This window comes from Anopheles marshallii, chromosome 2, assembly GCF_943734725.1.
Source record: "Anopheles marshallii chromosome 2, idAnoMarsDA_429_01, whole genome shotgun sequence".
In the NCBI taxonomy this organism is placed as follows: Eukaryota; Metazoa; Arthropoda; class Insecta; order Diptera; family Culicidae; genus Anopheles; species Anopheles marshallii.
In genome coordinates this window covers 82,434,256-82,462,082 of record NC_071326.1, presented here as the reverse complement: position 1 = coordinate 82,462,082, position 27,827 = coordinate 82,434,256, and the positions used below count along the sequence as shown (strand labels likewise).

The window sequence follows — 27,827 nt, the reverse complement described above, 5'->3', positions numbered from 1 at the left end:
TTGCCTGTTGCCTGTGTGTTGTTGTTCTTGCTGGCAGTGTTGGAAGCACAATCGTTCCTTGAACATCGGGTACGGTAGGTGCAGGTATTTTGACGTTCCATCATTTGACAGAAGAGATCAGAAGGAGTTTTTATACAGTGCTTTTCACGATTGTACGCCTGCACAATTTGGGCAAGTTCGAGTCTATTGGGATTATAAATGGGGGTCAGCAATTTTAGTATCAGACGTCGCCATTAATTTACACCGTTTCTCGGGTCAGTGCTTTCCAAATGGGACGATTTTCATGCTACTGTTAAAATACGCCGATAGACACGCTAAAGTCATTTCTGCATAGTACGATCACATGTAGCGGCACAGGAGGAAACGTATTTAATTCTCTTTAATTTCCATTTTTGATAAAAGAAAACCGTACGAATTCATTTGTAGTTCTTTTATTTTATATGATCAGCCCACCGCAGCCTGGCGAATTTCTTTCTTCAGTAGTAGCTAGTAAAACACACGCGCTTCTTTTGGCAAAACAGCTGACTAGCGAAGGGTTTTTATATCGTTTATTGAAATACTATAATAGAACAGTTAACACGCATTCGCATAATACATAGTTCATGGTTAATTTGCTTACTTCTCATCCGCTGCAGACTCCTGATCCGCTTGCTGCTGCACGATCCCATCCGATTCCTTCTCCTCAGCGACATCCATCTCCACGACGTCACGTCGTTTTGGCGCAATTATTTGGTGTACGGTGATGGCGAGAAATACTAATCCTATCGAATAATTAAGTCGGTATACGTGCACTTGGCAATAGAGCACCGATACGAAGGCCACTATGACCAGCAGGGCGGCCAACAGTTCGTACCCGTAAACGTTCCGGGGCGTGTTTAGCTGCCACAGGACGGCCAAACAGACCAGCACGATCAGTGCCGGCACTAGCGATGGGTCCGGTTGCAGCGTGTTCGCGTAGTGATAGTTCTTGGCCCAGGTAATAACACTTGGCACATTGAGCAGGGCCAACATAATCACCAAGAAAAACAGTGGCAGATGAAAGTTAATCACCATCAGCTCATCTCCAGTTTCGTTTGCCGGCCGTCTCCGGTGTCTTCTACGTTTGCCGTCGCGTTCGGTCTGTTCCCGTGCACCGAATAGGCGGGCCGCTATTTTGCGCGCCGTATGAAACACGAAGTTTTCCAAATAATCTTCATACGCTTTCGAGAGTAGCACAAAGTAAACGGCGGCCGCACACAGCAAACTGACACCACCGCAAGCAGTTAGTGCGATCGCTATCAGCAGCACGGCAATGGCCACCGGGAACTTGTGTATGCAGGACAGGAATGTAGAGGACATGACCGGTATCGGCAGCGCTATCAATCGCAGTATAATTTTGTGGGCAAAATTGGCACAGAAAGCGATCGCACCCCACAGACCGAGCGTAGCGATTACGAGCACACCGAGCGAGACCAGGTGAATGAGTATCGAAACAACTAGCGGTGTGGCGAGCTGTTCCACGCGGGGAATAGCTTTAAACAGAGTTAGGAACTTGGCGATGAGGGAACTGGTCGCTAGCAACAGTACTAGCGGTCCAGGTTTGGTTAACGAGCTGCGCAGTTTCCCGACCACGAATGCCGGATCGTCGTGGGCGGTTTGTGACAGTTGATCCTTAAAGGCGAGCAACAGCAGTGCAATGGAGTGTGCCGGTATGAGCACTAGATGCTGCTGCACAATACGCGCAATGCTGACGCGTAACGACTGTGCGTAGCGTATACGATACTTGCATCCGGGTGTAAGATGCACGTCTAGTTGAATTGGCACCTCCTCTTCTCCTTCCCCTCCAGGTGGCTTCTCAATCGGTGGGTAAATGTATACGGTAGTTTGGTTCAGTTCCTCGTGGAACGCATAACGATCGTACCCGCTGGCCCATGGAACGTGCACTTTCACGACAACGGTTCCCTTAACGCCACCGCACGACATGGCAGTAATATCTAGCGCAATGGTCTGATAGGTGTGTCTCATCCCACGAATGTTTATCCTATAGAACGAATCATCCGGCGATGCATCCTGGAGGATAGTATGAGCTCGATAATCGAACCAGTACGGCATGGTAAGGTGTATCATCCTTTCGTCCGGGTTAAATATATCCACACTGAACTGGACTGGCTTAATGGTGCGTGGAATCTTCACGAGTACGTGCGTCCAGGACGGGTTGTTGCGTTTCAGCTCGTGCATATCCAACAGAGCGCCGAAACGATCAAATTTCGACGATGGAACCGGTAGTGTGTAGTTAGCGAGTGAGCCCGCTTTCTGGCACATGCGCGAGTTGCCGTATATTTCCACTGCCGCGCAACCGGACAGCCAGTTGTCCTGTTCGGAATTGATGACCTCCACGCGCAAAAATCGATGGAACGCTTTGTCCGATACGAGACGAATCATTTGAACGCGCGTACGATGCATTCCGGCACGATGTTGCTCGGTAAACGACCGTCGGATATCCTCGATCCAATCTTCCTGTTCCGGGTAATGTTGGACCAGCGATATCTCTTTATCTTTTCCAACCGGTACACGCTCATTCTCATCGTCATCATCCAACGAGCTGGCAAATGGTTGTGATAAGAAACGGATCGCCTTATCTAGCTGCACCTGTTTCGCTTCGACGAACGCAAAGCTATTGCGTCCCTGGGGGACAACCATGCTGAAGAGGAATCGGTTCATGACCAGCACAAACTGAAGGCACCACATCGCACACAGATGATCAACCGAAAGCCATACGTTCGGAATGTTGTGGGTCATCGCGTGTAAATCGGCATACCGTGACGAGGTCAGCCCGTCGTGCACAATTATATCCCGGATTCCGCCACCGATCGTGACGAACAGAATGCCATCGAGTGATGCTTTCGGTGAAGAATGTTTCAGCTCCCCGGCCACGGATCTGTTCGTTCTCCATGCCTGCTCAATACGATCGTAGAAACTGTGATGGTAATGATCGAGCAGTGCGACCGGTTTATCGACCGGTGCCGACAGGGTCACTATACCCGTTATATGCCGAGCGATATTTCCCCGTACTCCCGTCTGTGCAACGACAGCCTGGGCCAGTTTTCCTCCTACTGAATGTCCGACGATAAACATGCGAATGGAACGGCCACGGGCACCATACAAACGGGCAATTTCTTGTATGCACAGTTCAAGAAACTCTGTTTGATCCTGCAGGTATCCACCGTACACGCCGGATAGTTCCTCGTTAAGGTCCACGCTAAAATAATCCAAATGGGCCTGCCAGTTGTTGTCGATTCCCTTGCGCAGTGCAACCGAGGCTAGGGAGCGCACTTGCTTGTACGAACCGCCACTCCCGTGCACGAAGAGTACCGGTGCACCGGTAAAGATACGCTGTTGGACCCGCTGCGTAATGTAACCCTCCGAGTACGCATACAGCCCGTACTTCGGGAATCGTTCATTTCCCTGAACGGGCAGCCGTGTATATTGCGGATGTTCGAACATGTACGTCATACGACATCGATTCTCCTCGATGTAGCCGATGTTTACGATGGCACCGTACAGGAACAGTGCCACCACCAGCACCGGTAGCAGGATGAACAAACGTAAAATCATCGCTAAAAATTAATAAACTCGGTTCAGATAAACACACACTGAGAGGATCACCCACTATCCATTAGAGGTTTTGCAGGATGGATAGGCTTTCAAATTACTTTTTTCCTGGCGGGGAAAATGTCCCCGGAGTTAAACGAAAAAGAAAACTGCACTGGTGACTGCAGTATTTACGTTGCGCCCGGGGAAAACTGCTGATAAACAAATCATTTCGGCAGTGTTGCCAAATCGGTGCATTCCAGCGCATGTACAAAAGCAAATAATTTTTCGGGCTTTGGAAAGTTCGAACCCAATTCAAATATCTGAGTATGCAATGCATAATCCAAATTTTTAACATAAATTGATAACAATTTTTCAGATATCCCCAAAAAATCAACCTTCTGGTAAAAATATTCCTCCTGCAATGCTTTGCTCACTAGGCACACTTTTTGACATTTGGTTTTCGGTCGGCACATCACTACAATTTCCGGTGAATTGTTGGTTGATCAATTGTCAACCTCTCTCTCTTTCTCTTTGTAATCGTCAACGAGTGCAGTCGCGTTTGGTGCAATGGCGTAAGTTTTAGCGATTTTTGAAGATTAATTCATACCATACATGGTTAAATTTAGTAACGTTGAGAGAATAATGCATTCTAGCATAACTTCACACTGTGTTCATGTGATTTTCGTATAGTGTAGCGTGGAAAACACGTCATGAAGTTTGTGAGGTTATGTTTACCAATTCAACACACTGAATTTGTCTGCCTTGTATCGTTCCAGGTCCAAAGTATCCCGTGACATTCTCTATGAATGCGTCAGTGAAGTCCTGAAGGGCTCCGAACTGAAGAAACGTCGTTTCCTGGAAACGGTGGAACTCCAGATTGGACTGAAGAACTACGATCCCCAGAAGGACAAGCGTTTCTCCGGCACCGTCAAGTATGTTCTTACCTGATGATCGATACAGAACACACATCCGGCACACGCGTGTCAGATTGTTTTGAGTCGTTTCAACAGGAAGCTTCCCCTGTATGGTGGGAGCGGACCTGCACTCAGGGTCTTAAAATGAAATGAGTAGGCAAAGAGGGTTGTCCAAGTTTGGACAACTACTCGGCCGACCAGATAGGGTTGATAGCATTCCATAACCACTAGGCATTACGCTAGTGGTGAGTTACAGTGGAGAATTCAATTTAATCTTGCTCTTGATTGTTTTAATCAATGTTTGATGCTATCTAAAGTTAATTTTGATCGTTTCTTTCCCTTCGCAGGCTAAAGTACATTCCGCGCCCGAAGATGCAGGTGTGCGTGCTCGGTGACCAGCAGCATTGCGATGAAGCCAAGGCTAACGATATCCCGTTCATGGATGCCGAAGCCCTGAAGAAGTTGAACAAGAACAAGAAACTGGTTAAGAAGCTAGCCAAGAAGTACGACGCGTTCCTGGCCTCCGAGTCGCTGATCAAGCAGATCCCACGTCTGCTTGGTCCCGGTCTGAACAAGGCCGGTAAGTTCCCGGGTCTGCTCGGCCACGGTGAATCGATGGTGCAGAAGATCGATGAAGTGAAGGCCACCATCAAGTTCCAGATGAAGAAGGTCCTGTGTCTGTCGGTTGCCGTCGGTCACGTCAAGATGTCGACTGATGAGCTGGCGCAGAACGTGCATTTGGCCATTAACTTCCTCGTGTCGCTGCTGAAGAAGCACTGGCAGAACGTACGCTCGTTGCACATCAAATCGTCCATGGGTACCGCTCAGCGACTGTACTAAGTGGGAAGAGGCGTGTGTTTTGTGGAGTATTTTTCACCGCAAGAAACGATCGTCTGTGAATGAAAATAATGCTTTTTGTTGCATTATTCAACAAAATATCGTTTCAAAATAAATGATTGTTCTTGCTAGGACAATAATAACACAAACAGACTAACGATTAGCCTATCTTTTATCAGGAGAGTAATTATGGAAAGAATTTGTTCATGATTTTACTAGTTATCATTTTGTTAAATCTGGAATGCCTTGTATATAACCAGCTGCAGGAGTGAAACAAAGCGCGTCGTTCAGAGGAGACATTATTTTAATTCATGATGTATACATAAAATAAAGTGAAGAAGCCCTTTATAAGAATCGCATCAATTTCGACATTCATTTTTTGAAGAAGAATTTTTTTGGAGAAGGTTTGAAGCACAATTTAAAATCCGCCTATTCAAACGAAAATCAGCTGTCAAACGTGTATGCCACTGACAGCCGTGCTGTCAAAAAGCGACGTAACATGCGCGGAGGCGCACCTGTCCCGCTTACACCACAGCGCCACAGGAGCAAACGGAGCAGTCGAACAAATGCGCGATTGCCAAAGAAAAAGAAATCGCGAAACACACACGCACACATCGCCGCACCATCTTCCGTGTGGTGTGTTATTGCTGCGAACAAAAACCCATTTGTTTCCTACACACACTCGTACTCCGTTCTCTGGGCAATAGCAGCAGCTTGCAGCAGAGGTAGCGTTGCGGAAAATCGATTGTATCGCAGTAGAAAAGAACACGAAACGCTCCAGGTTTTCCATCGCGGGTGCGGGAAAAACGCATCGGCTGTCCCGTAATCATCGCGGAAAACACCTTCGAAAGCTGTGCGTGCAGCAAACTTGTGATTGTGATAGCCTCAAAACAAATACCCCAGCCAGTGTCATCCAAGCAGCTGCTGGGCTGAAGTGAAAATTTCGTTCTATACCCACTGCCCGTGGCACAACAGAGAAGGAAAAGTGTAGGAAAATCTTTCCTTCTGGAAGTACCGTGCGTTGCAAATGAGGTGTGTATGTGCCCTTTTTGTCAAGGGAGAAAATTATGTGACGTACGGGTGTGGAAGTGAATAATTTGCCTACCGAAAACTACGCCATTAGTGCTGTTTCCTCCTTGCGTACATCGCAAAACACGGAAGCGCGAGTTGGTAGTAGCAGGCAAGATAAAGGAAAAAAAAAGTTTTAAAACCCGGAGCAACTTGCGAGATCCAACGAGGGCAAGAATTCAGGAAGATACCTGATTGCAGCAACGTAAAACCACAATAATAACAACAAAGTAGTGCAATTTTTTTAGAAAAAAAGGAATAACAAAAATACTAAGCACTATAAAATCACGTACAAAACGAGTGTGTGAGAGAGGGAGAGAGAGAGTGCAAGAAAAGCAGGAAAGCAAGAACATTCACACACCGTTGTTTCTATTGATTCGATGGGGTGAATTTGGAGCAGAAATGTCAATCGGAAAATTTTGCACCAAAAGAAAGTGAAGAAAAAGCGTTTGTTTTGCAACTCCTTCCTATTGCACTTCGTTTGTATGACGCCCTTGCCAATGAGGTTTGTAAAGTTGGTAGAAGTAGAAGAAAAAAAACGGGTGAACAAGTGCTAATTCCAACAAACCAGCAAAGTGTAGTGTTCCCTATGTAAATACAAGCAGTGTAGCGTGTGATTTAACGATAGTGTTATTGACGGAAGTGAGAATATCCTTATGCGTTGTTATCCTTGCCGGGATTCGTTTACCCCGGTAACATCTTTGTGTTGGTGCGTATGTGATAAAGGATTGATTCATCATCATCGCCAGAAAGCAGGAGAGCAATCCTGCACCAATCCAAGCAACACCACCAAAAACAACAAACGCACGCGTTTTACTATAGAAGAGAAGGTTTTACGCTTCCGTTGCTCCCGAGCGCCGCGGTGTCGATAGAAAGTGCAAATTTTTAGCATAGATTGTGAAATTGCGTGCAAAATCCCGAGTTCTCTCTATCGCAACCTCCCCACAAAAGGGTGCTTCTTTCGTTCATCTCGTACACCGGGAACATCGTGGAGGGCTGGCGAAACGTGACGACGACGAGGACGCCGAAAAACTTGGTTGGTTTGTAGCGGAATTGCCAAACCACCCAACAGGATGGAAATTGTTGGGAGTTACGAGTATAACAGTAAAGAAATCATCGGCCATGGCGCGTTTGCGGTCGTTTTCAAGGGCCGCCACCGTGAGGTAAGTGAAACAAAACAACCGACCAGCCTACTAAGAGCATTTACTTTTCCTTTTCGTTTCAGTGTGTGCACAGCTCCTTTTTTCGCTTTGCTACTTGCGGCACACACATACATGTAGCACTTCCAGGCTTGGGTTGTGTGCGAGCTCTCGGTAGGAGGAAGTCGATGGGAAATTGCGTAGTTAGCTAAGAAAAGCCTTCTTGAACTGGAATAAAAATAAACACACAAAGCAACCTAATCACCTTTTTGCCATACGTCACGGATCGCGAGATCGAAACGAGGGCGACATTGTGGACCACCTGTGCCGATGGGTGTTGGGGGGTGGAACAGGTGGACGAAATGTTGGTCAGTGTTTTGGTGCCGCCTAATATACACAAGCGCGGGGCGTCATCAGTCGTTTCTACTGCGTTTTGAATGATAAGCAGATGGATTGAGCACTTCCTTCGAAGGTGCTTTGCGTAGCGCATGGTCAACGAGTGGGTACTGACCTTGGAACAGGTAGTTCCACTTTCGGTGGTCATTACTGAAACCCGCGAGAAGCAGTTTGTTTGCGTAGTATAGGCTGGCGGCGATTGTGAACGGCGCCGAGCAGATATGTTTATGCATCGATTGGAGAAGAATATCTTCCGGCGAGTAGTGCTCGAAGTGTGTTTCAATTTGTGGAATTGTAGAAGTAATATTTGTTTGTTTTTAGATTATCGAATGCTTTATTTGCTGATTCTATTTGTAAGTTCGTTGGTTAGTAAAGGCAGTAGTTAGGATTTCAACTATCTAGAGAGTCACGGGACGGTACACTTTTCCAAAACTGAGTCTCTTTGTTGAAATTGTTTATATCTCTGATAATCTCTAATAACTTGATAAAATGGAAAGGTTCTTTGTTAAAGCAGAACAGTAATGTAATTGGCCTATTGGTTTTGATACGTGTTACGGTACTTGGAAGCAATGGCTTTATATATATTTCTATGGTGTCTACTTTGGCGTTTTCTTTACCCAAAGTTTCTGAGATGCTTCGTTTCATAATTACATAACGAAAACTGTGAAACTGTGTTACCCAAGACATTTTCAACGGTGATCGACATCATTGTTTGATTCGTAAAATTTGCACGCTTTTTCATTTTTATGTTTAATTCTTAACGTGTTTCGACAAAACCTTTTCAATTTACTTTGCAATAAAATTCTAGTTACGATCACCGAACATTTATTACAGATTAAAGGAAAATATATTAAAGATAGGTCCTACGGTATGGTCTCTGTGTTCCACCGACCAATAGAATGCCAATAATATATTCTATTGATATGTTATATCAAATAACGAGCGAAAGAGTTGGCCAGTGTATTTTTTTTCTGTAGCCGGACATCAGCTCAGGTCACCAGAATGTATGCTACTCTTTTATGTAATGCAATGGTGCTTTTCCGTGTCTAGCCTTATATCCGTGTTAACTTGATAATTACTTTCCTTTTTATGTTGTTTACGCGTAATATTTAATTCCTCGTTATATTAATAAATTGACTCTTTTCATGTCTATCTCTTTAGTTTCATTTTTATTTTTTACGCAATTTAAACTTTTTTTTAATTCCCTTTTTTCTTGTAGATTTTTTATACTTTACACATGTCTGTAATTGACACGATTCATAGGTGTCAATTGTCATGTCCTTCTATTTTTATGTTTTTCAAGTGCGTCACAAGGATTTGTTTAATTGCACATGTGATTAAAATGGTTTCTTAATTCCATACTTAGTTGTTTAAAACAATATGTTAATTTTTTTATTCACTGTTGTACCTTTGCTTTCACAATTCAGCATACAATTATTTGCTGGCTGACCTCTGAAAAAGCTAGTCACGCCCGCACGCAACTACTCTCAAATGGTATGGGCCACAGAATCTACAGCGTGATTATGATTTATCCAATAAATCACAAACAGCATGTGTTACGAATGGGCAAGGTGTAGGCGTTAATTTGAATCATGCTCCAGCGTATGACAAGCTTTATAGCTGTTTCGTTACATTGTGTCCTTTATGTAATCCTTATCGGTCAAATTCATCGCGCCACGCGGCAAACATGCTGAGGGAAAACAGTGAATGAGTGATTAATTCGCTTAACGGCGTGGATGGAGTACTGTGCATCACCCAGATCTGTGCCTGATAGTAAAATGTAGGTGTCAATGTGTTCATTCGTACGACCCAATTAGTATGTCTGTTCATTTACGTGCAGCCGTACATGCGCCATGTAAGATGAGAACAAAGACGCACAAACGAAGTTTGTTTACATTCCTCCAAGACCTTAGACTTTGGTACGGTGCAGCGATTGAAATAAGATGGTTATTTGTTTTAGAGCATATTACAATTCCTGCAACCGCTTTAAGACAGCCATAATCTTTTGTGTGCTGCAACCAATTACTTGCTTCTAGCAGAATTTGTTACTCACAGAATAGAGAAGACTTATCAAAAAGATATCTCAAACCGTCGCGAAGGAACTGTTTATCGTACGGAAATGCACAGTGCAGAGTTATTAACGATTGCTTCTTCTGGAAATTTCAATCACATCCTTCTTCGATCCACACCCACATTTCACTTTATTACGCCTTGCACGTTTACAGTGCAATATCTTTCCTGTATCTCACGGTTAGGTCACCATCCCATTCCAAGGGCGCACATTCGTGTGCTCCTTACAGCCATTATCACGTCCGTACCGTTCGAGCATCTTCGTGTTTGGATGGTTCAGGTCACACACACACACACACATTTTCCCTTATCTATGCCAATGAGTTTCTTCATTCTGTTTACCTCCATTTCCAGCCATTTGCTGCCCGCACGGTTTCTTATCCCCAAAACTAATCAACCGTTTTCCCGCCTCTGCTTTCCACAGGCACACTATCCGGTGGCGATCAAAAGCATCACGAAGAAAAGCCTGGCCAAATCGCAGAGTCTGCTCGGGAAGGAGATAAAAATCCTGCAGGAGCTGAGTGCCCTTAAGCATAAGAATGTGGTTAAGCTGTTGGCCTGTACCGAGAAGGATCAGAACGTGTTTCTGGTTATGGAGGTAAGTTTGCTTTGCCTGTTTTTGTTTGTGCCGCCAGAGCCCAAAATGAAAATTTTTCGTTGATAAGAATTCGAGCAATATGTAGACAGAAATCCTTGAAAACCAAAGAGCTAACCCTGGAATTGTTTTCGAATTGATTACACCAATGTTATCAAATGTTAGCTGTTGAGCATAGGGAGCATTGCTTGATGTTCACTTGTTATGTACATACTATTATAACTTATACGTATTGTATGTATTAAAATTTACATCTATAAATAATGATTCTTAGTAAGATGTTATATTATATGCATTGATTATCGGCATTTTAAGTTGGGGCTACCCGGTGGTTTATTGATAGCGGCGCCGTTATTCACATGACAGGACCTGTTCAAAATCCCATCTGGACCAATCCCCCGTACGCTTTCCAGCTACGGGGAAATTAAAGTCATAGAAACCCAGAAATGGCAGGCGTCTAGAGGCCGTAAGGTTGTTGTGCCGATAAATTAGAAGATACATTAAGTTATAAGCTTATCATCACAAATCAGGAATTAAAACAGGATTCCAGATTGACCTCCCTCACCATGAAAAAACTTAGTTTAATTCGATAAATGAACTTATGGGTAGGCCACCACCTAGAAGCTAACATCATCGAACATAAAAAATGTCTACCTAGCAACATTCATAGCAATATTTTCATACATTTCCTTGCTTCCTGCATTCTTTCCTCGTACTAGTACTTCTTTAGCAAAATTAGTTACATCCTTGGGTAGAAAACCGCTGTATCCACGTGACCCGCTCAAGCGGTAAATGATACCGCGCGGAGATATCGGTTTTTGCTGTTGCCACATTTGCCTTGATGCATACTCACTTCCTAGTTTACATTGGCGAGTTAATTGCAGAAATTGTTCGCACTGCTTACCGACTGCCGGCCACCAATGGCAACCGGTTGTGGAAGGTTTGTTTTTTTTTTTTTTTCGTTACACATGACGCAAATGATCGGCTGATGGTTCAATAATGGCACAAAAGCGAGATATAGGAATGGGCGAACGTTGTACACACGAGTGCAAGAGGAAAATTCGCAGTAATTAGTTTTGAAGGATGTGCCATTACTTGTACACGTTGACTGGTCTTTGTGTTCTAACCCGTTAGCGAATATTTCATATTGTTTTAAAGGAAAATATTATGTTGCAGGAAAGAGTGATTGCATAAAATTAGTACAAACATTATTAACAGTATTTGAAGAATGTTCGTATTCTTAATGTGCACGAGAATGTCTTCAAATCGTTAAACGCTAACCTTAGCCACATCGATCCGATTCCGCATATGCAAATTGTGTCCAAAAACGTAAACAAAATCCATAGCTCTTTTGTATGGGGATCTCCGTTCCTTTCGCTTGGATTGGCGTGGTTTTAACGCTCGTAAGTAGGTATGTGGCTTATGTGGCGAACAGTAAAAATGAGGAGAAAACTTCATTGGCTTCGTTAGCAATTCGTGTCACGCACACGTTAGAATTCAACCATCAGACACAGCAAAGAAAATTTGTTACGTTGAACTCAAATCGGCAAATCGGTTCATGTTTTCGCTTTGGCATGGTATTCGTTTTGTTGCCTAAAAGATCTAATAATTAGTTGTATATAATGCTTTATTATACAGGAACCTTACCACAACCCTAATATAACTTAAAGCATACGTTAAATACGATTTCTTTCGTTCTCCGCATACAGTACAGGTGTTTAAATACCGCCAACAAATGGAAAGTATCAACAAAAGTTCACAAAATGCACATCACGTTTTATTGTAACCGGTGCACTATTTTTTCCCCCTACAAAGAACCATTTCCGTACTCTTGCATTGGTTGCGTTTAGAATGTTCTGAACGTATGTGTGTCATTAGAGTAATCCTTTGCGTAAATGCTCCACCAGCCAATAATGTATTATATTATCGATGTACTACTACTTCTACTACTGCTACCGTAATATTTTTTCTAATGAAATTAATCATATTTTGGAAATTATCAGTTCAAGAATACAAAGATAAGCACAAGAGCGTTGCTCATTCGTTAATGTTTTGTTACCAAAATGTCTAGCTTCTGTGGTTATCATGAAAAAAAAATAGGAATAAGCGCAGCCTCTAGCGTTTACATGTTTGAAGATTTTAGTTGCGTGTTTGCTGCACACCAATCTTGCCATTACTACACGTATTCCTAAAACTAAATTCGCACACTAGTAAGTGCCACTATTTGGTTTTTACTTAGTAATTGTAGACTAATTGCCCCCATTCTTGACTGCTTTGAAACTACCGATCGATTGGAAGTGGAAATTTATTTCAAGATACTTCTCGTGCTACTGTATCACGCGCTGTAGCTGAACTGAACGCATCGAATGGAATACGAAATGTTGGGTATGGTAGCCTTAGCTATATTAACGCGTCTAAGCTTTGTGGCAATAATTGTTTGTCAAAGCATTCGCATTCAAACGTGTACAAAGGTTGGGACTATTTGTTGGGCTAGTTCGGTTTCTATTGCTCTTTTTGTGTGTTGCTAAGCGTTCGATGCGATGAAATATTTACAATACCAAAAAAAAATGATAACGATCTCTATTGACATATGCAGCCTGATGGTGCACATGCCGGAGCGCACACAACCGACCCCCAAATTTACCGACAGCTTATTGAAGACGATGTTACCTAATACTTTGTAAGTAATATCACATGCACACGGATCATACTGCCGACGGGGGTAATTCTAGCCGAATTCAATTCATGGCACAGTCACGCATTCACCTTCCTTTCACGCAAATGTCGTGCGTCGAATTCCCCGTTCCCGATTGATCTCCTTCTCCAGCATTATTTCCTCTGTTTAGAGTTGGCAAATCGAAACACGATCGGCAAACGATCTGCTCCTAGACCTTGTTGAGAGGGACCTCCTCGGCCGGTCGTACCTGATCGGTCGGGGCCGGGCGTCGCTTGGTGCCACACAGTTTGTTCTTAATGCCGGTTCGCCGACAGATCAGACCGATGATTAGCCCCAGCACGGTCACACCAATGATTGCCATCAGAAGCTGTTTCATCGTTTCGGGCGTTATCGATGCGAGCAGGGACTGTTCGCCATCGGCGCGGTGTTCGGACCCGGTTGACGATTTCTTTATCACATCACCATCCTCCACCGCTGGCAAGTTCCCGGTGTGCGTGATGGAAGCGGATGAAGGTGATCCGGATTGGGAGGATGAAATGCTGCCACCACCTTTCTGATTCGTCGGACTGGTTGTTGGTTGTAGGGCGAGATCGGATGATTCCAGCTTGGAAGTGGACGATTTGTAGTCCTGCATAATTTCATTCAAATTTTTCTGCGCCTTGCGCGTCGGGCGGGGTGTGGTTGGTTCTAAAAATCGTGACAAAGAAGGAGCATGGTAAAAATATCTTACCCAAAGCAAAATGCTTGCGTGATGCCTACCTTTGGGCATAAATATGGGTTCGGGAGTTTTCGGTACGTCCACTATGATGCTCTCCTCGAAGGACGATTCTGACGCCAGGTAGAAGCAGCTGATGTTGTGTGTTGTTATGTCGATTACGTCTATCCGTTCCAGTTTTTCGCATAGCTCCCGTACAGTATTTTCCGACAGTGATGGTAGCCGCAAGTGAATTAGATTCTTCAACGGTTCGAACAAATCTACGCTCATATCCTGCAAAGCAAACAAAGTCATTAGCACGCTCGTGTGCATGGCGGCTTCAGGTGATATTTGATTCGTACCTCGTCGAACTGATTGCCGAAGAGATCGAGCAGTTCGAGTCCACCCAATTCCTTGAACGCTTCGTCCGGTAGCTCAGTGAGATTGCAATTCACTAAGTGCAGTTGTTCCAGGTCCGGCAGTTCCAGGAAGGGACCGCCATCCGGCAGGACGATTGGGTTGTCGTTTAGATACACCCGACGAAGCGATTTGCTTGCCTCGCTAAAACAATCACTATCCAGGTTAGATAGCTGATTGGAGGAAAGATCTAGCATCTCCAGTTTGTCCAGCTTTAGCAGAAGTTCCTTGTCAAACTGTTCGATCGCATTGCCTGCCAGCAGGAGCTCTTGCAATTCCGTAATGTTCTGGAACGCTTCCACGTTTAGATGCTTCAAGTTGTTGTGGCTCAGATCTAACCGTATCACAACACCGGGCATAATGGAAGGGATGTCTGTTAGGGCACGATGGGAACAGTTGATGTACTTCATCCCTTCGAAACAGCTGCATCCACCCGGACACGCATACTCTTCCTGTTCCGTGGAATGATCTGGAAGAATAAAAGCGGGAAAAAAAATTTCCCCACAGGGAATTGTTGAAAATTGAAACTCATCTAACACACTCGCCGTGTTGTTACGTACCGTCTGCATCACCAAAAATGACCACCGCAGGACTGCCGGTGGTGGACGTCGCTTTCGTCGTGCCAGACGACAATGTCGTGGAGGATGATGCTCTCGATTTATCACTGTCACCACCTTCGTGCCGTGCATGATCCGTGCCGAACGGTAAGGGACCACTGATGTCGCCGTCATCGTCGTACGTATCATCGTACTCCTCGTCCTCATATATATTCTCCCCGTCGCTAACGCCATCTTCGTCATTCTTTGCGTGCACTTCCGAGATACTAGAGCGGGATAATGAGTAAAAGAAGGCAAATAGTGAAGAATTGCACCAGAACACATCAGGGACACAAGGCGGATTGGTTTGGTATAACGGACAGCAGTAAGGGAGGTTTCCAGTAATTATGCTTCTGTTCTGAATAATGCTATTGTTGAGGACGTTTCAACACCAATATCCGGCACCACGTGGAGCATTTTCGCAACATCGATAACATTCATTTCATCTATTTCTTAACGATCGCCTCATAATTCGAAGGAATTCCAACGATATCATGCGTTGCAAAGGTTAGGATGGACTTTGACTTCCTCCGTCTGATAAGCCCGGCCAATGAATAGGCGTGTTATCAACACCCCATACCTTCCCAGCGTATCGAAGATTACGTCAGCAGGGAAACCAAATGTTTACCGATGCTTCACAGTATTACTGCCTCTATTTGTATGACTCGGTCATGAGTTATACGGCAGTAATGGCTATAAATGCGTCATAAACAGCTGATGTTCAGAGTACCAACACGAAGGTAGGTAACTGTGTCGCCTTTAAGAAGCGAGTTGGGTGCACTAAAGATAGCAAGTCCAAACAGCTTCATTCGAACACGGATCAATAAGTTCGTTCAATCCCTGTGTGCCTTGTCTCAATCTAATTCAATCAAAGCGCGGCTTGAAGTTAGCGGGATGCCTTGGTGGAATCTTCCTCGCATGGTCATTTTCCCACAGGCCAGTCATCCCACCTCATGCATGGGCACAAAAACAACCAAAACGCGCGACCTCTTCCAAATCGGTGTCGGTCTTCTTCTACAATTTCATCGTCGCACAGTTGCTGAGGTGAGCACGGACAACACGGAATCAACAGCACACCGGGTGGAGAAGGTCTCGCGTGCGGGGGTTCCTGCTATCCGTCGTCCAATAGAGCAGTGGCGGGGAGTTTGCACGGTTGTTGGGCTTTCCGTGATGTGTTTGTGTCTCGCTCGCGGCTCATGGACGATGGTTGAGTTAGAGATGTACCAGGCAAAAGGAAGGCGCATTAGAATAATTGAATTAAATGAGTCGGCGGTCTTTTCTTTATGTTGTGCGGCTCCACGGGCACTACCCATATCACGCACCAAGTGTCCAGTGGTGGTTGACGATGTGGCGTTACTGATATGCCGCCCCAAAACTCTCTCTCTCTCTCTGCCCCGGTTCCTCAGATATTCCAGCGTACTGAGGGACGGGTGGTGCTGCTGTTATTACAATATTACTTCCTGGGAGCATTTACAATCGAGGTCAAGGGTGTCAGCGGAGACGTGATTTTGTATGCGTTGATTCAATGGCGCAGCAAAACCAGGCATCCGTTTGTAACCTGTTGTACCCGTGTACGGGGAGAAATGTTAGCACGGAACGTTTCCTACCGAGGGGTTTCTACTTCTGTGGGATATTTGATGAGTCAATCCCCGTATCTAATCCACACGGTGCCTGGTTCCGCCACCTTTTTCCCAAAAGCGTCCACGTAATAAGGTAATTGCGAAATGTTTGTTGGATGTCGGCAAAGCATTAATGTAACACAAAGTCAATATTTGGACAAATCCACTCAAACACGAATGTTGTGCGAGCAGGACAAATAGCCAGCTGAAGTTGTTGTGGAGCAAGTGCTCACCAAGACATCATCATCGATCGCATGTTTACCGATATGTTCCAAGTTCCAATAATTTCGTTATACCTTTTGGAAGAACTATTGGGAGTGGCACGTGAAGAATTGTGAAGAGGTGAAGAACTGTCAAAAGGAACAGTCCCCTTCAGGTCCGCACTGGCTGTCCTCGGACGATTCAAATTCTAACAAAATTGGAACCAGGAAGTAATGTCTCCCACGATAAAAGTCGTCCCGGCGTCTAATGCCGGTAAGAGTAAGGTACTCGACCATGTCACGTGCGGCACCGTGCTGTGGACCTGTGATGTAAAAACGGCGCTGGTTTTAGACCTGTTCACCACCCTGCCTACATTCGCCCAATCTCCACCAACCCAATATGATCACCGATCGATTGCCGCACGGTCCATCGTTTGTTTGTCCCCGCTCCCTCCTGGAAAGGATTAATCTATTTGCTTTTGCTTTCGGTGTTGGTCAGTTGCAATTGCAATCGATGGCTACGACGACTACTGTGTTATCCCATGTGGCGCTGCGGTTTCAGATCTGCTCACATTCCCGTTCAGAGGCGTAGGCAATTCGCGTAGTGGTGGATTACGCATTTGAAGGGAATAAGACATAAAAAGAAATGAAAAAAAAAAACGATCACCATTGCGAAACCGGCTTGAACACCCCGAACACAGTCCGAACATAAGCGCAATGAAAGTTGCCCGGCATAGTTTTCTCTTATCCGGAGGAGGGGTTTTAAATGCTAGTTAAACCTCTTTCCCGGTTTCGTCTATAATGGTCTGCACGGTTTAAATATGTGTGACACTAGTGCGAGTCCACTGTCGGCCGCCGATCGTCGTGTTAGCAAGTGCGGTTGAAGTTTAATGTACTTGTCGGAATCAACATACATACTGCTGGCTGAAGGTTTGGTTGCGGACTCCCCAGTACACCCGTACAGGGTGTTCGATAAGTTCGAATTCACATTTGCATCGTCAAGTACGCCTCTTTATTCTTGTTCAATGTTCATATTTTGTTCTGTTGCTGTTGTCTGTTTAAGCTATAGATTTTAGCATTAAAATGTGCCCGGAGTTGACTCTCTGTCCGTTGTTGTTCTTTAGAAGGGATCACCACAAAGAGGTTAATTAGAGCATATATTTTCCTCTTTCGGTACGGTGGTTGAAAGTTCATTTTTAAGGACGAGACACTGTTTGTGTTGTTGCAGACACACGATGTCCAACACAATAGTACACCAGAATTTATGAGAATTTGGTACAAACCTTGGGTGAACAGTTTAATTGACTTTTTGGACACAATTTTTTGGACTCCAAGCTTCCCGGTTTTGAATCCTATCGATTCTCCGTTTGGTTCTGTATGATGTCGATTCTTCACGAATACAACGACATTGATTTACACTATTTCAAGACGGTAAAGCTTAAACTTCGGACAAAATTCCCATACAAGTCAACAACAGTCAACAGTACAAGTTTTTGTCTTAAGACAAGTTGTATTGTTTCTATTTAAACATAGCTTGCAGTAGCAAAACCAGAAACAATAAATATTATCAAAGTATAAAAATATTCTTAGACACCCTGTATACCTGGCTGGCTGAAGGTTTGCTTGAGAACTCCCCGGTACACCCGTACATGTGCATGGCGATACATTCAAAGTAGGATGAAAAATCTCCCAAAACCTTCACTTCCAAGCCGCTAATTAATCATAACCAAATAAACCAACCCCCACCCCCCTTCCCCCCACCTGGTCCAAAGGACCCCAGTGTTTAATGATTAGCTTGGGACAGACTGTTGGACCTCGTATAAATAGTTTGTGGAAACCCGCGGAAAGGTTTAATGAACTTCACCCATCGGCTTCGGGTGAACCCACAAGTACGTGCTCCCCTTTCGGTGTTGGGCCAGGTTGGTTGTGACCGTCCGAAAATCGGTAAACCAAAACCCCACGGGGTACTCTCGATCTTTGCACTTTGAACGCCACTATCATCGACTAGCAGCAGGCAGTGGAGGGTTTAATGTTTGAGTGTCTTTTTTGTGGTTACCACAACCTCTGACTACACGACGCACCATGTGCCGGCAGCGTGTGCTAGCCACGTGTCAGGACTTTGATTTAAGGTTGCCAGGTTTTGCTGGTTGGGTTTTTCTGTTGCTCCCAGTTTATCTTTAATTGGTGCCTCTCGTCGCCCTTTTAATTGGTGTATAATAGACCACACTTTGATCCACTTGCTTTGCTGTGCAGTAAAAGTCTTATTACAAGAATGGCACGCGCCCTACTAACGGACCACGATTGAGCGATGGAACAAATGTAATGGTACTTCTTCAGCCAATTTCACATGAGAGAATCTTCTTCGTACATCAATCATGTTGTGTTCGGCGATTCGGCATAGGATTTGGAGTGGCTGTAAGCATAAGCCCACTTAAGCTATGGGCGAGCTATGTACCAATGCTTTGTTTCGTACTCCCGGTGGTCGTTGTTTTTCAAAAGCTCAGAAGATTTTCGTGTCTAGTGGTCTAATGGAGTTCTTACGGCACTTCACCTTCGGCCAGTATCATCGCTTCATAGAGCAAGATTAAAGTTCATACAAGCTTGATATCGCGCCACTGATTGGGACTGAGCTGAGCGGAGGCCATTCCTGAGGTTCGTGTGCCCCGTGTCTTCTTGTCCTCCGTCTAAGCACATATGCTCTAGATTGCAATGTTGCTTCGTAAACCTAATTGCGTGTGTGTACGTGTGTGTGTGTGAGAGAGAAAGAGAGAGAGAGACGGTTTGTTAGATTTAAAGGGAGAATGGAAGCATTATGATTACACGACGGTGTGTCGACATTATTGTTGGAGTTTTTTTTTGTTGTTGCTACTGTGGCCGAGCCTGAATGATTGGCGTTGATTACGTCCTGATTTCCTGGCCCCGTTTTGGAAGGTGATACCAAACCCCGGTGCGTGGTGTGTGCCACGCGTAGTTTTGCGGGCACGTCTTAGGCGCGTTGCTTCTTACCTCGTCCACAGCAGAATCGTCAGCAGTACCATCGGGACCAAATAATCCCTGATCAATCTTCGTTTCATTGTGTATCAGGGGTCGTCAGGGATTTTATATATAGCGTAAACGGGCGTCCTTGTTGTTACCCGTTCTAATTTTGTCTGTCCGTCCGTCTTACCAGCCGATGGAGAAAATTATTTCACTACGTCTTTACGGGTCTAATAACACTAAAGAATGCTGTTCGTCTTTTACAGAACACCCTCCCAAGCTGGCCGGGAACGGTGTGGACATTTACCTACAGACGAAAGCACGAATTTGTAACTAAACTTAACACAAATCTTACGAAGCAAAAGGAAACGGTCGTTCTTGACGGGAGATCACTTAAAAACACTTTCTTTTTCACATAAACCACACAACATGTAGCACTACTGGTTGTGTCACGGATTCACAGTTCCCGTGCGCTACTCCAACTCTTTCGCCGGAATGTGAGACGGTGTACACTTGCTGGAATGTAAATAAGTAATCGATTTAGAAACAGGCGCAGCAACGGCGAACACTACACGTTCCTTCCGGCGTGCGAACGGTACACTGCGCTATTCTAAGCCCCGGATAAGGTTACGATGGAATGTGGAACCATCGACGGCGACGACGATGTTGCTTCGTGCACGGTCACCACGCAAGTGACGTTTGCCGATAAAGTGCTACCGTGCCCCTTGCGGGTGAATATGCCCGATCGACGTGACGCGGGTGTGAGTCCGTTGTTTCGTTGCGGCAGTGCGAGCGAAAGGGAGGGTTGCGATGCTCTAACCGTGTCGTGTGTACCGCGACGTTAAAGCCTGTACCGGGAGGTTGGGTTTGTGGCCGATGCCGAAGAACATGAGCCAGGAACACAGTACGGGACGGGTGCATGTTGCCCACTATTCTAGCGTGAACCGAACACGGATATATCTGCTCCTTTGTGTGTGTGTGTTTGTGCTAAATGTTTGTCCACTTCACACAGAGACACGGTTTTTCCGAGCGTGAAAGAAAAATTGTCCACAAAAGGTTTTTCCCTTCGTTTTTCCACGGGTTTTTTTTTTGAAGCAAAGTTCTTCGTACGGCGTGTAGTGTCGACAGGGAAATTGAAACCGATTTATTATCTTAAGACGCCGGTTGTTGTACGCCTTTCAATCGCAACGTTCAAATATGCATTTACAGTAGGAAAACATGATCGCTATGATTCTTGTGGAACCACCACACCAGGGGGACTAGAACGATGTTTTTTTTTTTGTATTATTTTTAATAAATTGACCTTCTCTACATTGAAGGGTAAGATTAATGCAAATTTTTATACAAAAGTTCCCCCCCAAAGTGGTGTGATTGATTTTACAGTGGTGGTGTGATTGGTTAAAACTAATGCAACGCGTGTAGCAAACACGACGAACCCCGTTTTTTGTTTTAGTTTACGCTTAATGTGATTTAGGCATGCATGATTCACCCTTTAGCGTAGTGTTCATTGTAATCGAAACAACATTTTACATATAACACCAGCAATATCGATTTTAACCTTCTCCCTCTGCACTCCCTTGTTTGTTTCTTCATAAACAATTGAGTAGCAAGCATTATAAGAGGGTTTTGAATATTTTTTTTAAGCAAAAATTTCAAATTCCATTTTTGCTGTTTTTGGAAATGGTAAAATATCTTGAAAGGATTCCACCGAGAAAGTGAAATCCAGCAGGAGGTTGAGGTGTCGCGTGTGTATTTGCACCCAGCCATCGGTTGACCTTTTGTGGAAACACATTTTCCTGCTCGGTTATTTATTTATTCCGTGCCTCCAGCTTAGCCCTTTGTGTTGCCCTTGAGCGTCACGACAAGTGACGATGGGTAGGGCTGGGTTAAGAGGTTTCCTTTTTCCTTCCACTGTCAGACCGTGTCAGAAATTTGTCGTTTTGTGGAATATGATTTTGACTAGGTATTTTTGGTTGTTTTTTTTTTTTGTTGTGCATTGCAAGGCTTCTGCATGAGTAGCGCTGTATTTATCGTGTTTTTCCTGCTTTGTTGAGTTTATAGTTGGACGTCGTAAAATAATCACGATGAGCCAAATATCATGCCGGCTTCCTACAAAGTCATGAAACATTAGCGATGGGGAGAAATGTTGTCTGTGTGGGGGGGAGGGTTTCGCCAAGCTATCCGAATAGATAGAGCCCGTAGGAGTGGCATAAAGAACGCTTTAACCATCAAACAGCCGGTGTTGTGCTATGTGTCTGGCCCGGTTCACTGTTCTGACCAAAAAAAAAAGGGAGTTTGTGGCCACCAAACCCCACCGAGCCGCCTTGTGGCTTTACGGTGCGAGAGTAATTAAATTATTCCCAGAACGACCGTTACCATGCCGTGGAGATTTTCAGGGCGCAACTGCAGGCTTATTTTTTGTCCGGTTGAGGTATTAATATTATTCGCTATTCTTTCGGTCTGTTGTGGAGCATCTGTTGTCGTTTTGATGCAAGTATTTTAAGTATGAGGAAATACCACTTCACCATGGTTCTTGCGTTTAATTTTAAAACGCCACGTCTGGAAACCTTCACACAACTTGGCGAAGAGGCGGCACTGATGCTTTACCACCAACAGGCAGTCAATTGAACCCATCCATCAGATTCGATTGCTCGATTGATTAGCTGGCGGTATAAAGTGCAATGCTGCAGGCAAGTAGTAGTGCCCACAATTCGCGCACCATCCCAAGAGAAATGACCGTCGTGTTGCGCGTGCAGACGACGAGCCCAAATTGAACCGCTTTAATTGGTCGGTGTCTGGTGTTCGGGAAGATGGGAGGAAGCCTGCACATCGTAGGCAAAGCAACGATCTTTATTGCACCGGTTTTGTATACGCAGACGACCGCCACCATCCGTTATCCTCGCTTCCATATCTTTCCAAACAGAGGACGCATTCGCATCTGCAAGATGTTAATTGAATTGTCCTCTTAAGCAAACTACCGCATAGATGTCTCATTCGCCAAGACAGTTTCGAAGAATGATGTGTGTGTGTGTGTGTTTATGGTGTGTTTTCTTCACTAAGTAATGAAAACTATCATCCTGGAAGATACCCACGTTGTCGGTTGCGGAGTTCTTAGAATTAGCTCTGATGATCTTCTCGTCCATTTCGTAGAAATATTTCAAATCTTCATCAGGAGTTTTATTCCAGTTGACTATTTTCAAATAAACACATGATTGTTGCATAAAGTGTGGTCCTATTTCCACTATTCCTTGCACCGTTTGGTTCCCAATGCTTCCCCGGGTCGTAATTATGCTGCCTCCGTTTGCGATAAATGAGCTTACAATAAATAAGCTTTCGACCGCACACGGTTAACAACAAACGCGCTCCCGACGCCGGCCACCAGAACAGAAGGCATTTATATTCGTTCGTGTGTTGTGAATTTTGAACGGTTTGACCTCGCTTGTCTGATGTGCACATATTGCAACAGTAGGCAGTCTGCAGTTGCATGTGAATTTTGACACGATTTGCACTCGTCGCCGCCATGTGTACTCCATTCGCAACGCGTGTTTTAGCCGTTGAACTCAAAACATCAGTACCATTCCCTGCAAAAGACCGGCAAGAAAAAGGTTTGAATTAAATCTGAACCATCCGGCGGGTTGTTCCATTCTGGCAAATGGAACTGGAAGCATATAACCACCACCGGACACTCCCCTCTCTTGCTGCGCATCACGCACATATGCATCTGCTGCTGTTGCCTTTTGATGGCAAACATTTAAACGCATGCGAAAAAGTGTGGAAAGGTTCCGCGGAGATTTTTTTTTTTTGGTTTGTTGCATTCTCGGCGTTGGTTGGTGTGTGCTTTGTGTCCGATTGATGGCTTGTCATTTGCGTTTTCTGGGTTTTTGGTTTTGATTTTCCCGGTCGGAGGGACTTTCCCTGCAAAACAAGGCGCACAAGTGGACACACCTCGGTAGAGGAAATGCATGTATCGGTGTACTACTTCGTGAAGCATGAAGCAGCATTTTGATGGCATGTTGATGATGCATGCTCCACCATGCATGCATGCGGCTGGGCCGGCCGCGGTCCCTCCCCTCCGATGCTTGTTCATTCTGTCCATCAAAAAATCATCACACCATTTCATCACGGTACACACCCGTCGGCCGCCACCAGCGGATGGATGGCTTTGGGCGCAAGTGCTAGAAAGGATGACAGAAAAATTGTGCACCCCAAATTTGTGATGTGCGCGAAGAATCATGATCGTGGTGGAGGTGCATCATGATTTCTGCATAGATTGTTCACTGCACCACCTTTGTACCCATGCTTTTCTACTCACTTGCCCGACTATTGGTAATTCGACAGATGGTCACAACCGGTAGTGAATGCCAACTCAGAACAATAATTTCAGCATTTTTTTTTGGTTTAGCTTTCTCGTGGCCTTTTGGTGATCAACTGCCACTTCGGGGTGATCTATTGGATTACACATCATCCGCCATCCGGGCGGGTAGATGATCTTTAGTAAAACGTCATGCTTAATCAGTCGAAAAGAAAAGTTCCACCAGAACATTCAGTTGTTCCTTTCAGAAGATTAGTGCCAATGGTCTCGAGTGATACTTTCACATCACAAAGTGCACCTGGTTCAGGTACTTCTTCCCTGTTTGGTCGAATGCTTCAACCTCCAGGGGGAGATCACTTTGCTTTATATCTTCAGAGTTTGATTTGGAGGCACTTTAACGGTGACTTCTGATGTGTGGTGAATAGCACAGGACTTCTGTTTAGCGGTTTGGCCATTTTTTTGGCTACAGAAGACGAAACAATGCTGTTTTCCTTAGATGGCAAGGATCTTGTAGGAATACAGCTCTCGTACAGATGGTATAATCTTTTATACACCAAATACATCCCAGGAGAAACTTCTCGTTGATCCGTCGTCTCTCTGAAAGACACTAATATTCTACCTTGATATCTGCGAATTTTAATAGGTCATTCACAAGTCGGCAGAATCTCCAGCCTCGCAATCTGTAGCCAGACAGCGCTCATTGTATATTCTCCCAGGTGCAAATGAAAGAATGGGATCCCATCACACATTACCATACCATCATGATCGTTTTGGTGAAGTCTCAGGCGATCGTTAAATTGAATCGCTTAGCAAAAGGCGTACAAGATTTTTACACTTCCCTCGCACGGGCCCCGGTGTTGGTGTGAAATCGTTCCAAGTTGAACATTCAGTTTACCATCCGATCTTGCCTGTATGATTAAGTGTATGTAAACTGACAAGGCAAAATAACGGAGGGCTTTTGTTTTTTTTTTAAGTCAATCCGCACACTTTGACGTAACGATCCGCGGTAGAGACTGACGTATAGTAGAGCTGTGTGTTTCCTTTTGTTTCATTTCATTCAACAGTGATACGCCTTCAGAGGTCTAAGGTCACTTTGATGCATTGACTGCATATCTGCTGTGTTAGTGGCGAGGAGCGAATATTGATTACCACAGGTTCTTGCACACCCATTTCTTGGTACGTGTAAACTGACGCTGGAATCTTATCTTTCCATGGTGAAACGTTCGTGGTTATCTGATAAGCTCACTTTCCGTGTAATACTGTTCATTCCAATCCATCAGTTGCAACCAAAACTGGTATTCCTCATGAAAGTGCTAAAATCATTACTGGCCATTACACGACGCTTGTCATCATCGAGATCGGATGACGTTTCCTGCTAATTTCACTTTTCAATAAACGCGCGCAAGGTGCGCAAAAGAGAGAAGAGCATTGTGAAGAGAAAGGAAAGATTTCCCTGGAAGATCGCAGGTGTAAAGCGAGAGAGTGCGAGCATGCATGTTTTGTGTGCAGGATAAACTGGGACGGTTTAACCTAAATTTTCGTGAGCAGCAGCACGTGTAACGGATCCGTCTTTATGCATAAAATTATCCTTGAACTTATTGCATTATTCTTCCTACTACTACACAGATGTACAACGTCGGAACCTAATGCGGCGCGCAATCGCTATCTTTCAGCTATTGTGTTTTGTGCGCACGGCGTAGAGGCCATACAACTGTATGTGACCTCTCACACTTGTGTTCACGCACTACCTCCACACACGGGCTGTGGTTTGGTGGATGTTTTCTACCGCTATCTGTGGAGATAACCTCACATTCGGGGCGCCTGCAACCAGGTAATCCAAAACCTATTTCCCACACGCGAGCTAAATTGTTTCACGCCAGCGCCCTCAGGGCTATGATGCGCACCGGTTATAACTGTGTTTTTATTCACGAAACTCCACAAAATCACTGCTGCTGCTGCTGCTGCTCTCTCCGTGGTTACTATCTTCGAACGTGGCTACTTCGACGGAGATGCGTTAATTTTCCCCAATTTTCTGCCTCTTCGCGTCACACGATGTGTGTTCCGCTTTTGGAGATGCGTTTAGCGCCTCAGTGCAGAGCGAGCGTCCAGCAAAACTCACATTACAACACGATCACGTCCCGATTACAACTATTACTGCAGCTCGGTGTCGCGTTTGCACAAAGCCTTCTCGTGCCGGGGTTCATCACGGTGGCGGGTGGTTTTTACGAACACTCACACCACCGTGCGGAGCGTTGATCTACTGTGCAAACGGTTGCATACATCTATCGGGCGCTGCTGGTGGTGGTGTGCGTGTGAGAATTATAACCGCACGCACGCACACATCAGCGAAATGAACGAGGGTGTTTCTACTGCGAGTGAACCATCGGAATATATTTTTCCGCACGCAACAAAACCAAAAACAAAAACCGGACCCAAGGGAGTGTTCATTCATTTCACTTTTATTTTGTTTCGTTACTTCTTGTTTTCTTTGCGGCGGGTTTGTTTTTTTGTTATTTTTTTTTCTTTTTCTCTGTCTATATTTCTTATTCTCTCGCTCTCTTTGTGTTGCTTTTTGAACACGTTTACCAACTATAAAGGATCAACCTTGACACAGTTTTTGCTGATCGTAAAGAGTGCCCATATTGCATTTGTTGATTTAATTACCGGTGGATTCTTGTTTTGGTTTCACTTGTGTTAGCATAATTTTGACAATTTTTATTTTATCGTTGCATTCCTCACAACCTTAATATAAATATTTTTTCCCCCATAAACAACTTATATAATTTATTCAATCGATTAAGGACCTTAATTATGCTAATTTAATTACCTTAATTCGTAACAAAAAAAGTGACTGTGCACCCTGAATCACAAACTTAGACGCAAATCAATGCAAGCAATCGAATTGGTGGGAAAACACCCCGAACCCTGAAGCTCATGTTTCCCTTTCATCGGCACATCTCAATTGAATTGTAATCGTAACGAAATTTATGATAATCCACCCTTTTCGTTCCCTAACCGTATAACGCGATCAGACCCCGTCCGGCTGCGTCGTGTCGATTAATTGTTCGAAAACCCGCAAGCAAATTTTCCAACAGTGCAAGAAACTCCGCACGACAAAAAAGGGACACCACTTTTGCACCCAACTTGCCCCGGGACTCGACAATGTTTGGCTTTAGTTTCGTGTTCTAGGGGCATCTCAACGTGGTGGGTAAATATTATGCCAAGGAACACACAGGACCAAATGTTCGGTTTTGCGGATGGTACGTGTAGAGGTGTTTCGCCCTGCCTCACGTTTTACAGTCGCGTGCGGTTTGAGTGTAGCTAATTTTAGCGTAACTCCGGTGTGACGGAAAAGTAAATGAAAAAAGAATTGCGCCATATCAATAGTTGAACCAAGGAATGGATCGATAAAAAGGGGGAAGGAAGCGTTGTGAGAAAATCGTAACCTTCTGGTTGGAAAATAATCATGTCGTTTGTACAATTTTCTTCTCTAAACTTATTATTCTAATATCATTTTTTCTCTGTACGCATCATAATAAGATATAAGATAATAAGATGAAGAAAGAGTCTTAATATTCTGTATAATATTGAAGATCGTTACATAAATATAGTTAAATCGCTTATTTTAACGTTGTTAGTAGTGTTATGCTTTATTAATCTGTTGGGAAGTGTCATTCATATGAATCTTTAGTGAGGAGTCGATTCTCAAAAGATTCATGAATCCTCGAAGCGGATCACACTCCT

General features: G+C 44.5%; 4 protein-coding genes across 4 annotated transcripts in view; 2 read left to right on the top strand and 2 right to left on the bottom strand.

Annotated features, from left to right (window-relative positions):
• Positions 1-615: 615 nt before the first annotated feature.
• LOC128709191 (GPI inositol-deacylase) lies at positions 616-3,594 on the bottom strand. Its single transcript, XM_053804175.1, has one exon. It carries the CDS (start codon positions 3,592-3,594, stop codon positions 616-618), a length of 2,979 nt encoding a protein of 992 aa, XP_053660150.1.
• A 546-nt stretch (positions 3,595-4,140) lies between these two features.
• LOC128718699 (60S ribosomal protein L10a) lies at positions 4,141-5,327 on the top strand. The gene is made up of 3 exons (XM_053812319.1): positions 4,141-4,145; positions 4,350-4,505; positions 4,835-5,327. The coding sequence occupies exons 1-3, from the start codon at positions 4,141-4,143 to the stop codon at positions 5,325-5,327; spliced, it is 654 nt and encodes a 217-aa protein (XP_053668294.1).
• A 2,138-nt stretch (positions 5,328-7,465) lies between these two features.
• Positions 7,466-27,827, top strand: part of LOC128709604 (serine/threonine-protein kinase ULK1) — a 29,093-nt gene continuing 8,731 nt past the window's right edge. The window contains exons 1-2 of the mRNA XM_053804610.1: positions 7,466-7,555; positions 10,422-10,595. Of these exons, the coding sequence (XP_053660585.1) occupies positions 7,466-7,555; positions 10,422-10,595 (264 nt within the window). The remainder of the gene's footprint in view (positions 7,556-10,421; positions 10,596-27,827) is intronic.
• On the bottom strand, positions 13,478-19,869 carry LOC128709605 (oligodendrocyte-myelin glycoprotein). Its single transcript, XM_053804611.1, has 5 exons — positions 19,802-19,869; positions 14,941-15,203; positions 14,326-14,849; positions 14,029-14,257; positions 13,478-13,956 (listed from the first exon to the last, which is right to left on the bottom strand). The coding sequence occupies exons 1-5, from the start codon at positions 19,867-19,869 to the stop codon at positions 13,478-13,480; spliced, it is 1,563 nt and encodes a 520-aa protein (XP_053660586.1).

Coding starts and splice junctions, on each gene's coding strand:
- LOC128709605 (XM_053804611.1), bottom strand. CDS start 19,869: ATGAAACGAAGATTGATCAGGGATTATTTGGTCCCGATGGTACTGCTG. Junction 14,258..14,325: donor TCGGCAATCAGTTCGACGAG/GTACGAATCAAA, acceptor TTTGCTTTGCAG/GATATGAGCGTAGATTTGTT. Junction 13,957..14,028: donor ACCCATATTTATGCCCAAAG/GTAGGCATCACG, acceptor CACGATTTTTAG/AACCAACCACACCCCGCCCG.
- LOC128709191 (XM_053804175.1), bottom strand. CDS start 3,594: ATGATTTTACGTTTGTTCATCCTGCTACCGGTGCTGGTGGTGGCACTG.
- LOC128718699 (XM_053812319.1), top strand. Junction 4,506..4,834: donor CGTTTCTCCGGCACCGTCAA/GTATGTTCTTAC, acceptor TTCCCTTCGCAG/GCTAAAGTACATTCCGCGCC.